The sequence below is a fragment of the Eublepharis macularius genome, chromosome 5 (assembly GCF_028583425.1).
Source record: "Eublepharis macularius isolate TG4126 chromosome 5, MPM_Emac_v1.0, whole genome shotgun sequence".
NCBI classification, from domain to species: Eukaryota; Metazoa; Chordata; class Lepidosauria; order Squamata; family Eublepharidae; genus Eublepharis; species Eublepharis macularius.
In genome coordinates, this window is record NC_072794.1 from 93,014,415 (window position 1) to 93,031,165 (window position 16,751).

The 16,751-nt window shown below is 42.3% G+C and overlaps 1 protein-coding gene across 1 annotated transcript in view; it reads left to right on the forward strand.

Annotated features, from left to right (window-relative positions):
• TRABD2B (TraB domain containing 2B) overlaps positions 1-16,751 on the forward strand; it is a 701,502-nt gene that overhangs the window by 658,988 nt on the left and 25,763 nt on the right. The window contains exon 6 of the mRNA XM_054982029.1: positions 13,853-14,107. Within this exon, the coding sequence (XP_054838004.1) occupies positions 13,853-14,107 (255 nt within the window). The remainder of the gene's footprint in view (positions 1-13,852; positions 14,108-16,751) is intronic.

The following is a 16,751-nucleotide window of genomic DNA, read 5'->3' on the forward strand; positions in this document are numbered from 1 at the left end:
AAGAACCCAGAACTCCTGCTGCTGAACTTGGGAATGGAGAGCATTCCAGCACAATATAGGACATTGTTATTTTATATGACAGCAGCGGCTAGACTTTTGTATGCGCAAAAATGGAAAGTGCAAGAAGTGCCAACTATTGAGGACTGGATTTACAAATTGCTGTACATGGCGGAAATGGACAAAATGACAAGGAAACTGAGAGACCTTGATCCAGGACAGTTTAACACGGATTGGGAGAAGCTGAAACAATATTTGGTGAAAAAATGGGAGGTGGGAGGGGAACTGTGGCAGTTTGAAAATTACTGAAATACAATAAAAGTAGAGGGAGGTGACTTTACCAGGGGGTGGAGAGTTAAATGAGAATTTCTAAGCAACTATTTTATTTGACTATTATATATAGTATTAAGTATCATAGGTGTTATTATAAGAATTATAATGATAGAAATTAACTAATTATAAGGATAGAAACTAATTAATTTCATTTCTGGCAATAATTGTATAATGGAGATATTTTATAATCGCAATGAAGAAACCTAAGCAAGGTGGGAAAAATACATAGTAATGTATAGACTATATGTTAGATTGATCGACTGAGGTATATATGGGTCAAATTGGTTGACTACTTTTGGTGGATAGCTGCATAATGGAGGAATTATATAATTAAAACAGTACGAAGACAAGATATGCAGGAAAAGTAATATATAGAATATAAGTCAAATTGGTTGACTTATATTGAATGTATTGTTTATAGAAGTACCTAAAATTATGCTAAATGAGGGATAAATTGTTTGTCCCATATTGAAGATGAGATTATAAGACAGAGTATAGAGTACCAAAATTAGTTAAATGATTATTATTAAAAGAATATATGCCAAGAATGTATTATTTAGTTATGCATTATTTAGTTGTTAAAGTAAGAAGACAGAGGAAGCACTGTGTTATATAGATAAGCTTAGAAGAAAGTGAAAGTTAATGTTTGACAGATAGAACAAATTTGAAATGAGTAAGGGAAAAGGGACAAGGGGTTGGAAAACTGTTGGAAGTCAACAAAAGGGGGGGAAAGGGAGGGGGTTAGAACTGGGGAAATTAAAGGAAATTGACTGTAATGTACAATTTAATGATTTCTAATCCAATAAAAAATTTAAAAAAAAATAAAAAAAAGAGAACGGCAATAAGCAGATTTAAGGTGAAAGCCTGTAAGTAAGCGAATCCCTTCTGATTCTTAAGCGTATGCGAAGGATTGGTGGGAGCTGAAGCTAAGAAGGCGCGGATTTCTTCCCCCTTTACCGAGTTTCGGAATTCAGTTGGCGTCCCCCCCCCCCTAAGATGGCGACGAGAAAGCAGAGCCCAGCAATGAGTAAATCAGTGATGGCGACGTTACAGGGGAAGGGGGAAACTTTGGAAGAGTTGGTGAGACGAGCAGTTTTCGATGCTGTGCAGCCCTTTGTAGCGAAACTGAATGAAATGGGGCAAAAGGCTGATTCAGTGGAGAGCGAAGTGAAAGCCATTAAAGAAACAGCGACCGGAGCAGAGCAGTCTGCGCACGAGAACACAGTACTCATGAAAGCAACAAGTAAGGAAGTGAAGCTTTTGGAGAATCAAATAATAGGATTGCAAGTGGACCGTGCGTCTTCAGAATGTAAAAGAGGAGGAAAATGAAAATTTAAAAGATGTGGTGTCTGGACTTTTGGCGACATTCGCAGAGGCAACTAAAGAAGAGTTAAAAAGCGACATCTTGGAGGTCCGGCGGACATCTTCAAAGTATGTAATGAAGCGGCAGCTGCCTCGCGAGATTATTATTGACTTTTCATCCAGGAAGACTCGGGACACCATTTTATATAATTCGTACAATGTGGACTTGGACTATTTGGGCAACAAGGTTAAAATTTTGAAGGATGTTCCATTTTTGGCTCGTAAAAGAAGATCCAAGTATAAAGGACTTGCGGCTTTCTTGAGAAAATGTGATGTGAAATATAAATGGTTGTTTCCAGAAGGCGTTTTGTTTAGTTATAAGGATCAAACTTATAAGATTACATCGGAAGCCCAGCTGACAGACTTTTTGTTCAACCATCAGGAGTTCCATCAAGACGAACGTCCAAAGTCTGAAGGGGAAGGTGGGGGGGAGGAGAGAGCGGGCACAGCTGCTCCAGCTGCGCAGAGAATTGAGACCGAGACGCAAGTGGGGGGGAAAGAAGATCTGATCCTGAATATGGCAGGTATTGTATAAGATCTACTAATCTGATCGCATGTTAGAAAGTTAACTTTTAAGAAAAATTGCAGCATGAAGGGAATACAAGAGATGTAGTGTAGTGTTTATTGTTTGTATGTTGCTTTTCCCCCTTTTCCAGCCCCCTCCCCTTTCCCCCCTTTTTCTTTCCTTTGTATTTTTGTAGTTTTTTGTAGTTTTCTATGTTAGATATTAAAAAAACACCGAAGAAGCTGGCCAATGGTTAATAGCCAGATGTCTGATAAATGTTGGAAATGTAAACAACATGAAGGTTCATTCTATCATATGTGGTGGACTTGTGATAAGGCTAAGCAGTTCTGGGGGGATATAGTTAAAGTTATGTCAGATATTTTACAAAGGAACATAAATAAAACCCCGGAATTGCTATTATTATGTATGAACCTAGAAGATTTTGATAAAATGGACAGAGTTATGGTGTTTTTTATGATTACGGCGGCCAGAATGTGTTATGCGCAGATGTGGAAGACTCAGGAGATACCATCTATGGAAGATTGGATCTTGAAAGTTCTGAACATGGCAAAAATGAACAAACTAACAAGGAAATTGAAAGAACAAGAAGAATTGGACTATACATTAAGTTGGGAAAAATTTAAGAAATATGTGGAGAAAAAGTGGGACATGAAGGGGAAACTGTGGTCTTTGGAGAAGTAGGGGAGATAGAAACTTACTTAAGGCTAAAAAGGGGTATATTTTATTGTATTTTATTGGATTAGTATAGTATATTTACAGGGGAGTATAATTATGAGTAATAAGGTTATAGGGAGTATATGTGAAATATAGATAATATAGTTAATTGGTATGTAAGAAATAGTATGTTACATATACATATATAGTTTGTTTTTTTTAGTTAGTATATGTACCTATCATTACTTATATAATTTTTATATTTTTAACTAAGATAAGCAATATAGTAAGTGTAGATTGTTAAGACAATTAAAGAGATTTGATAGGTATAATATAGATATATATTACATTATTACATTATTATTATAGACTTTAAGAATTTATATGATATACCTTTTAGATTAAGTTGGGTATGGAAAACTGCTGGGAGTCACCAGAAAAGGGGAGGGGGAATGATGGGGAAAATGCAATGGGGTGAACCATGATAATGATTTTTATATGTGTGTTTGTAAACCCATCCAATAATTTTTTTTATTTTTTTTTAAAAAAGAGAGTTGCAGCAGGTGAAAAGTGAACTGCTTGCACTAAAGGGACTCACCCAGGACGGGAGGCAAGGAACAAGATTAACTCCCTCCCTTCAGGACCACCATTAAGCAGCAGCCCAAACCAAAGGGGTAATGAGCACAGCCGATATTGCAGACAATCTGTACCGAACTGGACTATTCAAGGAATCTCAAGAGGGCTTGGGAACTTTGTGCCCAGTCGGATTCCTGTTAGCAGAGGACAGGGGAACCCACATCACAGCCCTACAACATGGGAGCATTGAACCTTCCTTGCCAATTGGGTTGACCTCAAGATGTCCCCTACCATGGGCCTCCGGGCCATAAATTGGATTACAAATGGGTCCTGCTACAACACAGCAGACGGAATTACAAATGAGCCTTGCAATCACCCAGCAGAGTGGATTACTAATGCCTTCATTGGAGAGGATCTCTGAGGTCATTCGCCACCAAGGAGACCGGGGAGTCCCATTGATGGCTCAACCAGCCAACTCAACTCTCGGGGCCGCAGCTGCAGTGCCACTGTGACAACCACCATTGCTCCCAAGATGTGATCAAGAATCACTGGGAGGTGCCCCCAGGTGGGGTGCACTGCAAGATTCACTGGCCTTGGGGGAATCTGGAAGGCCCCAGAATCAAGGAATGGATACAAGGCTACTCCAACCCTGGTGTTTTGGAACCCCATAGGGCCAACGCCTTCATCACCCATCACTTTAAGTTCTAATGCCTGAGAGACCAAGACTGCAACCGGGGCCTCAACCGCCATGAGACATCCCTCCCTAACAACTTCTTGGGAGGACACCTCTGTACCAACCCTGATTACAGCCACAACTGGGGGGGGGGACCTGTGCTACCACCACCCAATGGGTGGATGGTTCCTCCTCAGCCGGGGCCCCAAGAAGTACAAGCGCTAGGACCACCAGTGCAATTTGCACAAGGAGTGAATCCTGGGTGGCCAAAGCTTGATGCAAATTTTAGTGGAGCCCCAGAGAAATTGAGATTTTTCATGGTACAGACTTTGGAGTTCTTCCAAAACTGGGGCCACCTATTCCCCAATGAACACAGTCGGGTAAGTCATTTGGGATCGTGTTTGAGCGGACCTGCGGATTGGTATGTAACCCTATATGAGGTCAATGTGCTGGAATTATGGACTCTGGATGCATTTGTGCAGACGCTGAAAGCCCAATTCGAAGATTCTGTGGAAGAGGAAAGGGCAAGAACCAAACTTAAAACACTCTGGCAAGGCCACAGGACGGTGTGTGAATATGCCACTGAATTCAGGCAATATGCAGGTGATATGCAGCCAAAATACATGACTAGACCAAAAGAATGAAAATAGAATTCTTCCGAGACGGACTAAACACAGATCTAGTAGCAAAAGCTCTAATACAGGACAACTCAGGAACCCTGCTGGGATGATGGATCCAGCTGGCGTGTCAGGTCGAGAACCAAGAACAAATAGTGAGACTCATGAAATCGCATCAACAAGGGGATCCAAGGTGCCGCAACCGAGCATGGGGAGCCAAAGAACAGCAACGACTTAGATCTCAACCCCCAGAGATGGAGAGGTCTCTGCGCTGGCAGTGAGGCCAATGTATCCAATGTGGGGGGTTGGACATTTCGCAGTGGAGTGCCCAAGTAAAAAAGAACCCACAGAAAAACTCCAACCCCCAAAGAAACCGGCACCATTCACTAAAGCGGTACCCAAAAGAAGCTTCCCGAAGTGGACTAAGCCTGAGCCAGGGCTGCAAGCCACTGAAGCTATGGAAGTGGCAACCGAAACACCCTCTGAAGGGAAGGATGACCAAATTCCCCACCACCACAGGAAATGCCAACAGCCTGCCATAAAAGGTCCCGATGGCAGGTCCGGTCTGATCCAATGCCAAAGGTGAGGAAAAAAGGGGCCTTACTTTTTATGCCAGTGACTCTTGTTTTTTTTTTAATTTTTTAAATTAATTTTTCATTTTTTAAATATAACAATAAAAACATATAACAAATAGCAAGTAACAATAAAGAATCTACAATTACAACTTGTAACATTTAAAGCTTTGATAAAACTCCATACATTGGCATTTTAATAAACTACAACTTGCATTATGTTGTTTGGCTTCTTAATGAGTTACCGATGCCAGTGACTCTTGTTAACCCAAAAAAGGGAACTCATATGTGAGTACAAGTGTTAGTAGACTTGGGCTCTCTCGAGACCTAATAGCTCTTGCTCTAGTGATGGGACTCGGGCTAGACATCACAAAATTAGAGCAGCCCATTGTATTTGAACAAATGGATGGGTCCCACATGAAAGAGGAACCCACTGGCTATCAGTCAGAACCTACCCTGCTGGGTATGGGAAATCACTGGGAATCCAGGACTTTTATAGTAATCATAGCCACCAAATACCCATTGGTGCTCGGGATCAGATAGCTGTAGGAGCATGACCTCCAAATCAATTGGAAGATGGGGTTGTTGGTCTTTGAGAAAGGGGAATGCTGAGCACATAAATGGACCCCAGAATGGGGCCAAAATGCTCCCCTGATATTAGAATCCGTGTTGCTAACACAAGAGCAAATGGAACAGATCCCTCTGGAGTACCAAGACCTGAAACAAGTGTATGAGGAGGAAGAAGCTAATGAGCTCCCCCCCCACCCCCCATGCCACTATCCAGGTACAGGGGTCCAAGGGGGTACCTCCCGCCTGCCGTTTCAAGTGCTGCTTACAGCCACTCAAACCCCTAGCAGGCCTCCTGGAAGAATAGCCCTTACCCCTCCTGTTGAGACTCACCAGTCTCTGGGTTCTTTTCCAACCTGGGGGACTCTGCACACACTTGGTCAGACACTCACAGACACAAGGCTTACATAAAGGGTGTTTATTACCTCAAAAAGAATGTATGCAAGTAGCAGGAAACACTCTACTCAGGCACAAGCAAAGGGCATTTAAAACAAATAAAGCTTGTCTATATTAACTATAGCTGACTAACATTTCTCTGAGGAAAACTTGAGGCTTACTGTCATTAACAAACTCCTTAAACTATACCAGGCAGGTCTGGTCGTCAGGCCTGGCACAGAGCAAAAATATCTCCCTCCTCTGCTGGAAAAATAGTCTCGAGCAATCTCTCGGCTGAGAGGAGCCAACCTCCCCCTCTCAGATTCCTAGCCAATCAGAGGTGCGTGCAATCCGCGTTGCTAGGCGGGAACTGGGATAAGACTCCCTTGTTTCTCAAGGCCCCCTCTCTCGGCAACAGCTTGCAGGTGCAGTTAATTAGCTGAGCCAGACATTCTGCTCCCAGGATGCTAAGCTAGAAGTGGGCCTGTGGAAACTTAGAAGCCTGAACCAATACAGGCAATGGACTTAAAGGGGCTCTGCTAGACAGCCACAGACTGCACTTATGAACTCATCCCCGTAAAAAAACTTCTGAAAGGGACGCTGTACTCAATGAACAGAGAAGAGCGGGAGGAGCTTAGAGTCTTCACCGACAAAAACCTGGTGCAAGGTTTCATCTGCCCAGCCAGCTCCTTCCATGCCACTCCGCTGTTGTTCCACAAGAAAAAAGATGGCAGACTAAGACTTTGCACTGACTACAGAGGAATAAATGCTGTTTCAATGTCAAATGCATACCCCTTCCCTCTCATCAAAGATTTGTTGAGCGTGGTCGTTCAGGGGAAAATCTTCTCGAAATTAGACTTCTCGAAATTATTCTCGAAAATCTTCTCAAAATTAGGACGCATACTTCAGGGTAAGAATTCAGGAGGGAGATGAATGGAAAACTGTATTCAACACCCCTTTGGGCATTTTGAGTATTGGGTGATGTCGTTCGGTCTTCAAGGGACCCCTGGTGTTTTTATGAATTTAATTAATAAAGAATTACACGATCACCTGTACAAAGGTGTGGTGGTTTATCTAGATGATGTGTTGATTTTTTCTCCGGATAAAAAGTCACACATAGAACTGGTCAGAAAAGTGTTAAAAGCCCTAAAAGACAACTGTTCGCCTGTAAAGCTATCGAAGTGTGAATTCCACAAAGAAGAATTAGATTTCTTGGGCTATAGAGTCTCAGGGCATGGATTGAAAATGGATCCAAACAAAATCCAAGCAGTAGTGGGATGGGAGCCCCCCAAAACCAGGAGACAGTTACAATCCTTCCTAGGATTCTCTACCTTCTACCACCCCTTCATAAAAAATTTTGCCCAACTTTCCTTACCTTTAACTGATTTACTCAAAACCAAAGAGAAAGGGCTACAAGGGGCCAAACCGAGTGCAAAATTGAATTGGTCGCAAAAATGCCAGGATGCATTTGACCAACTAAAACAAGCATTCATTTCCAAACCTGCTCTGCAGCACCCCAATGAAAATCGTAAGTTCATCGTGCAGGTGGACGTTAGTGATGTAACTATGGGAGGAGTCTTGCTCCAAGCAGATGATAATGGAAAGTTACACCCCTGTGCTTACGTGTCCAAAAGATTCTCTGAAACTGAATGCCATTGGGCGGTCTGGGATAAAGAGGCAGGGCTATCAAATTAGCGCTGTCTATGTGGAGGCACTGGCTGGAAGGAGCAAAGGTGCCTTTTGAAGTGTGAACTGATCATAAAAACTTAGAAGCTTTATGTAACCCCCGCAGACTTGGTGCTAAGCAACTGTGGTGGGCGGAGTTCTTCTCTAAATTCAACTTCACATTGAAGCTCCTGGCAAAACAAATTTCCTAGCAGATGTGCTTTAGTGCATGCCCCAACATGAAAACCAGAGGGAGGAAGTGATAGACATGTTTTCACCCACTCAGCTGGGAGGAGCCATAACCACTCGCAGCCAAGTGAAAAGCAAAACCGCTCCACCCAAGCTCCCCTCTTGGGAGGACAATGTTAAACAAGAAACAGAAAAGGAGGGGGACACAGTGCCCAAAGCAGAGCTGCAACAGGGGGAAAACGGTAACTGGTACAAAACAATAAACTCTATATTCCAGCCAGTATGAGAGATGAAGTACTAAAACAACGTCATTATTCCAAACTGGCTGGGCATTTTGAATATTTGAAAATGCTGCACCTGGCACAAAGGCAATTCTGATGGCCAAATATGAAGAAGGACATTTCTCAGTACATATCTTCTTGCCAAACATGGATCATGGGAAAATCCAGGAAAGGGAAACCCCCAGGACTACTACAGCCACTAGAAACCCCTGCCAGACCCTGGTCGATCATTTCAATGGACTTTATCACCGACCTCCCCCTTTCCAAGGGGAACACAGTAATCTTGGTGATTGTGGATTTGTTTTCCAAGCAGGCTCACTTCATACCCTGCATGGCCATCTCCACTGCCAAGAAACTAGCTACTTTGTTTATGCAACACATCACCAGACTCCACTCCTTTCCAAATAAAGTCATCTCCGACCACAGAGTACAATTCGTTGCCAACTTCTGGTGGGAGCTACTCAAAATCGCAGGGATCAAACAAGGGCTTAGTTCTGCTCATCATCCTTGGACTGATGGACAAACAGAAAGGACTAATCAATTGTTAGAACAGTTCTTAAGATGTTACATCAATTGTCTCCACTGTTGTTTATAATGGTTTTGGAAATTTTGATGATACAGATCCGAGAAGATAATGCAATCCGTGGAATAAAGATAAAAGACTTTTCCTATAAGGTTAGAGCATTTGCAGACGATATAATGTTAATTGTGGAAGATCCAATTGAAAACATGCCAAGGGTAATAGAAAAAATCACAGAATTTGGAGATTTGGCAGGTTTTTTTGTAAACAAAAAGAAGTCAAAGATACTGTGTAAAAATATGACTAAACAAAAACAACAGCAACTTATGGAAATAACAGACTGTGAAGTAACAAATAAGGTGAAATATTTGGGAATTGAGCTGACTGCAAAGAATATAGATCTATTCAAGAACAATTATGAGAAATTGTGGACTCAAATAGAGCGAGACTTGATTAAATGGAATAGATTGAATTTGTCATGGTTGGGAAGAATTGCAGCAGTCAAGATGAATGTGCTGCAAAGAGTGATGTTTTTGTTACAGACAATACCAGTTATTCGGGATTCCAAGCAGTTTGAGAAATGGCAGAGAAAGATATCGGACTTTGTTTGGGCAGGCAAAAAGCCTCGAGTGAAAATGAAAGTGTTACAGGACGCGAAAGAGAGAGGCGGAATGCAACTGCCCAACCTAAGACTTTACTATGAAGCAATCTGCTTGGTTTGGCTGAAGGACTGGATGATGCTTAAAAATCGCAAATTGCTGGCCTTAGAGGGATACAAAAAAATATTTGGATGGCATGCATACTTATGGTATGATAAAGTAAAAGCGGACTCTATGTTTGTACACCATTACATTCGGAGAAGCCTCTTCACAATATGGAAAAAGTACAGAGATTACCTACAAGAAGGAATTCCCTCCTGGGTGGTTCCTTATGAAGCGATAGATCCGAGAACTGTTGATAATGAACAACAGTGTTTAACGTATAAGGAGATAACACGAATAGAATTTTCTAAATTAAGAATAAAGACGCAAGAAGAGTTGTCTCCAAACTATGACTGGTTTCAATATAGACAGCTTAGAGACCTTTATAAATCGGATTGTGCCAAGGGAGGGATAAGAATGGAGAATTCGGACTTGGAGGAAGTAATTTTACAAGAAGACAAAAAGGAAATTTCAAAGGTCTATAAAGTGTTGTTAAAATGGTATACTGAAGAAGAGGTAGTTAAGGTGCAAATGGTGAAGTGGGCTATAAATTTTAATAAAGAAATAACAATGGAGGCGTGGGAATACTTGTGGAAAAATACTTTGAAAATTACGACATGCACTAACATTAAAGAGAATGTCTATAAAATGATCTATCGTTGGTACCTGACACCAAAGAAAATTGCGCTAGGGAATGTGAACATGTCTAATAAATGCTGGAAATGTAAAAAGCATGAAGGATCTTTGTACCATATGTGGTGGACTTGTGAGGTAGTCAGGCAGTACTGGGGGGAAATAATAAGAGTAATAAGTGAGATTTTACAGTTTCAAGTTAATAAGAACCCAGAACTCCTGCTACTGAACTTGGGAATGGAAGATATTCCAGCACAACATAGGACATTGCTTTTTTACATGACAGCAGCGGCTAGACTTTTGTACGTGCAAAAGTGGAAAGTACAAGAAGTGCCAACTATTGAGGACTGGATTCACAAATTGCTGTACATGGCGGAGATGGATAAACTGACAAGAAAACTAAGAGACCTTGATCCAGGACAGTTTAACACAGATTGGGAGAAGCTGAAACAATATTTGGTGAAAAAATGGGAGGTGGGAGGAGAACTGTGGCAGTTTGAAAATTATTGAAGAAAAACAAAAGAAGAGAGAAGTGACTATACCGGGGGGAGGAGAGTTAAAGAAGAATTACTAAGCAATTATTCTATTTGATTATTCTATACAGTATTAAGTAATAGTTATTATGTGATATATAAGAATAGAAATTAATTAATTAATTATGTTGCTGGCAGATAGGGGTGTAATTGAGAATTAACAGAATTAAAATTCATGAATACAAGAAGGGGGGGAATGAGAAGTAGCATATAGAATATAGGTTAAATTGATTGACTTATGCTGAAGGTATTTTTGGTTATAGCGATTTAGAAATGTGCAGAACATGGGTCAAATTGATTGACTTTATGTTATAAAGATAAGAGATATAAGAGGAAGTAAAGAGTAACATATAGAGTATAAGTTAAATTGGTTGACTTATAAATGTATTCATCACTTATGAGTACTCAACTTATGTATAGGGAGGGATAAATTGTTTGTCCCATATTGATGACATTAGAATGAATAAGTTAGAGTACAGGATATTGAGAATATTACCAGTATTATTACTATTGAATAACATGCCAGGAATGTATTAGTTAGTTGATAAGTGAAGGGAAATTGACTTAGCACTGTGTTATAATAGACTAGCTTAGAAGAGTGTGAAAGTATATGTTTAATTGACAAAATAAGTTGAAATGAGTAGGGGAAGAATAGACAAAGGGTTGGAAAACTGTTGGAAGTCAATAAACGGGGGGGGAGGGAGGGGGTTAGAACTGGAATATTAAAGTAATTTGATTGTTATAAATGACAAAATATTTCTAATTCCAATAAAAATTTTTAAAAAAAAGATGTTACATCAATTATCAACAAGGTAATTGGACTGATTATCTGGCTTTCGCTGAGTACGCATACAACAACTCAGTACACAGTCCCACAGTTGCCTCTCCCTTCATGATTACACATGGCTAGGAAGGGACCGCAAAGTACCATTTACACAAACCCCTACTTCCTAGCAGCCCGGGGATCTGGGGGAATGGTGGTCTAACCTAACAGCGCAATGGGAGATAATTTAAAAAGATTTGAACAAAGCCAAGGAGGACTATAAAAAGTTTGCTGACAAGAAACAGTCTCCACAATGGAAATTGCAAAAAGGAAACTATGTGTATATCTCTACTCAACACCTTCGAGGAGAACAACCCAGTAAAAAACTCAGGTGGAAATTCTTAGGACCGTTTCTTGTTCAAAAAGTAATCAATGAAGTGACCATAGAACTACCAAGGAACTTACATCAAACCCACCCGGTCTTTCACTTCAGCCTTCTCAAAAAAGCTCCCCCTTCAGACAAATGCATCCTGAATGGGGAGCCCCCCACCCCATCACGAGATAGAAAGCATTCTAGACTCAAAGCTTAAATACAATAAACTTTATTACCTTGTACACTGGAAGTACTTTGACCCCAGCTACCAAGAATGGATCCATTCTTCTGACATGGATGCTCCTGAACTTATCAAAAAATTTCATGATTTGTATCCTGACAAACCTAGACCCCTTTAAAGAGGGAAGAAGCTCTTTGAGGGGGCAGAATGTCATGGCTGTGTATAGCCATGCCATGATTATCTGTTGTTATAATGCTTGTGCCACAATATGCTGAAACTTTAGCTATACTACTTTATTACTGAATGGTTGTATTACTTTATATGATCCTCTGTAACAATATTGCAGACGTTAATTCCTTAGGTTCAGAAAGGGCCTCTCTGGTTATCTTAGAGAAATATGCGAGTCTCGGCTAGCCGTGACCTTGATGTGTCTAGATTCCAGTTTTCTCTCCTGTTCCCAGATGCTGGGAAGTAGGAATTGTATACCTAATCTAAAGTCATAACTGAGTAGATTCCCACAGAACTCTTGTAAGCTTGCACACCAAAACCTAACTGTTATTTGGAGCACGGGAAAAATCAACTATAACATAGATTGCTTGATTTGAATTGTCACTTCTGTCAGGGTTTGTGATGGAAAACAGACCTGAACTGCATAGATCCTAATAAAGCTGATTCTACTGCAACCATCGTGTGTTCACTGTGGAGGGGCTTGATGGGTTTACCTGCCAGGGACTGACATTTCATGGGGAAGTGTAAAGAAACCTGCTCATGCAGTACTGAGATTTTCAGAGTTTTATTTTAAAAATAAGTTTCCAATCTTCATGTACATTAGTGTCTGTTAAAGGCAAGCTAGAAGATCTCTGATATATTAGTGTATCTGTTCCTTTTTACATTGCTGAAATGGGAGCTATTCTAGGAAATGAGAAGCATTTGTCACATATATTTGTCTCCAAGCTTTAACAATTGAGTTCAAAGGAAGAAACCATAATATGGCAAGCAAGCATACTTCAGGATGCTTACATAGTTTGCACACAGCAAGGCAGATACCTCTGTGGTCTGTGGGTAGAGAATAAAAGGCATATGCAAAGAAGTGTTGAGTTTTTGAGGTGACAAATAATACCAATGTGGAATTTAGGAAAATCCATAAAACAATATTAGCTCACGTTTGGCAGTGTTCCTGCAGTAGCAGAATGATGGCACACTATCTTCCTTGCATATCATCAAAAGTCCTATTATAATGAAACAAAAATATTTTCCTTGAAACAAAGACAAAGTGTTATAGTGTAGGAAGGTACCAGATGCTTTATCTAATTGACCTCATTTTTCCAGATACATATAGCAACCTTGTTGAATATTTATTCTCCTTATTTTTCCAAAAATGTCCAAGGAAAGAGATTTTCTTGGAGTGCCCCCAAGCAACTTGTTCATTTCTTTTAACAAAGCAGCATTTCTTTGTTAATATTACAGCTGAAAACTGTGTCTGTGTCTTTGAGTACTGGCCTCTCAATCACATTTCTTGAGGACAAGATTTTACATATTCATGGGAGAAGAAGAGATGGAGTCACCACTTGACCTTCCATCCCATCTCTTTAATAGAGCTACATAATGTGCATCACTGCATCAGAGGTCAAAATGCATATTGTGTGTTGTTCTTTTATAGCTACCAAGAGCAGAATGTAAATCTATGCAGGGCTTCATGTCCTAAATTTGCCAAGATATCTAGCTATTCATGCATTACTTATTGATAAATATGTTTTGCAGCTCCAAGACAAATATCAGCCCATCTCCCAGGGGCTCCTCAAGAACAGCTGCACCTGCCACCAATTTTTATGACCATGTGCCACCATCAATGCCTCCTCAAGACAGTGAAGAAGACAGCCTCCCTCCACACCTTTTACTTCCTGACAGCATCAGTCAGCTGGAAGAGTTTGGGCGGCAGAAAAAGTGGCATAAGAAGCACCATAAAAACCACCGCCAAAGACAATTCAATGACCTCTGGGTTCGATTAGAGGATGGGTAAGTTAAGATCAAGTGCTGTCGTTCACTAATTTTCAATTTTTGTAACATTTTTCAAAAGATACTTTCAGTTACAGATGACAACTTCCTGTGCTTATGGTATGGTGCTTGAGTGCACAACTGGGAGTTTAGTAAGTGTCTCACAAAGATGCAGGTAGTCTTTTCTTTTTAGAATAATCCGATGCTTGGTGTGGAAATCCAGCTGCATAGATTGCCTGTGTTTATCCATCTTTTCAGCTGTGTGGACCAGCAGCAAATCTTTAAATACTAGCCCATATGGACCACAGAGACTATTACTATCAAAATTACTATCTAAAAACTATACTTTGCTTCATTTTGAAATCAAATGCAAGAAAGAATTCTTCCGTGTCTTTCTCATATCCATTTAGCAGTGGTGGTGGCAGCACCCTGCCCATGCAGAACCTTGAAAGCTGTTCTAACAGTGTCTCAGTTAATGGATCCAAAGAAATTTAGTTCCCATGAACTAAAGCCTGGGCTTGAAGCTTGGGCTGCTGCTGGAACTGTATGAAGCCCTGAGAGTGGAACTGTGAACACAGAGAGCCAAACTACATGAGACAAATTACACTTGTATGACACATGAACACATTTACACGTGTTTCCCCATTGCTTTCCTATTCACTCCGCACACCACAGCCACACTGTACTCAATCTGCACTCAATCCCGTGCTCAAACTGGCATGTTTCTTCCCTATTCCTCCCAGACAAGAGATGGTATCCCATGATGCACCTTCTCCTTGCACATGCTCAAACCTTCCTCTGTACTTTTCTGAGAGGAAGACTTGTTTACTCAATTGGATGTATCAGCAGAAAAACCCTCTGGGTTTCCTGGGGGGAGGCTAAAAATGGAGGTTCCACACCTCTGCTGGAATCTTGCAGCTCGGCCCACCTGGAAGGGGGAGGCATCTATGCAAAGGGAGGTGGGCAATCCCCACTTCAGGAGCTGTGGCAGCATTTCTTGCTGTCAGCCAGAAGCAATTGTTCCCTGCCTGTTTGTCCCCAGCCATATCCGATCTCCATTATTACCTACTAGCAACAAAGCCCGTTGTGGGGGGAAAATTCAACAGGCTGTAGAAAGGGGAGGCAGGCATGCAAGCTGGCATTCGCTCCCCCCCTGTCACTGATTCCAGCTGTTGAAGGAGGGGGGTGGGAATTGTCATCTGCTCCATGCCTGATCTGGGCCATGTGAAGTGGTGGTGGCCTTTGCTACCTGCTGTATATGATACATGCCAGATAAAGTGGGGGACATTGCCTCCTGTTCTGCACCTGACTACATCTGGGTGAAGGGGGGCAGGAATTGCTGCCCGCTCAGAGCCTGATCCCAGATGGGCGAAGGAGGGTGGGCATTGCCACCTGCTTCCCACTGGGTGAAGGGAGGAACAGACATTGCCTCCTGCTTGGCGCCTGATCCTGACAGAGGAAAGTGGGCAGCGCGGTTTACTACCTGCTCTGCTCCTGATCCCAGGTGAAAGGAATGTGGGCATTGCTCCCTGCTCTGCTCCTGATTCCGGCAGGTTGAAGGGGGGGCAGGAATTCCTGCATGCTTGGCTCCTGACTCTGGCATGGTGAAGACTGGGTGGGCATTGCTGCCTGCTCAGTGGCTTATTCCAGTAAGTTGAAAAGGACAGACATTGCCACCTGCTCTGCTCCTTATCCCAGCTGCGTGAAGGGAAGAAGGGCATTGCCTCCTGCTCTGCACCTGACCCCAGCCAGGTGAAGGCACAAAGTGAGTACTGCCACCTGCTCCACTCCTGACCCGAATGAGTGATGGTGGGGGTGGGCGTTGCCATCTGCTCAACTCCTAATACCAGCTGGGTTAAGGTGGGGGGCATTGTCACCTGCTCCACTCCTGATCCCAGTTGGCGGGCATTGCCATCTGATCAGCTCCTGATCCCAGCTGGGTTAAGGTGGAGGTGGGCCTTTCCACCTGCTCCGCTCCTAATACCTGCTGGGTTAAAGCAGTGGGTGGGCAAAGTGACCTGCTCTGCTTCTGATCCCAGCTTGGTGAAAGGGGGATGGGCATTGCCAAGTGCTCAGTTCCTAATACCAGCTGGGTTAAGGTTGGAGGTGGCATTGCCACCTGCTCTGCTCCTAATAACAGCTGTGTTAAGGTGGGAGGGGAAATTCCATGTGCTCCACTCCTAACACCAGCTAGGTTAAGGCGGGCAGTGGGCATTGCCACCTGCTCCGCTCCTTATACCAGCTGGGTTAAGGCGGGCAGTGGGCATTGCCATCTGTTTCGCTCCTAATACCAGCTGGGTTAAGGTAGGGGATGGGCATTGCCCCCTGTTCCGCTTTTAATAACTGCTGGGTTAAAGCAGGGGGTGGGCATTGCCACCTGTTCCACTCCTAATACCTGTAACAATAGAATGGCACCCCCAATACAGAACTATGCAAAAAAGGTTGAGGGAAAGCCTCACGGCAGTGGGCATTGTCACCTGCTCCACTCCTAATACCAGTTGTGTAAAGATAGGGGTGGGCATTGCCACCTGCTCCACTCCTAATGTCTGCTGGGTTAAGTTGGGTGGTGGACATTGCCACCTGTCTCACTCCTAATGCCAGCTGGGTGAAAGCAGGAGGCGGGCATTGCCACCTGTTCCCATCCTGCTCCTGGCCTGGGTTTCCC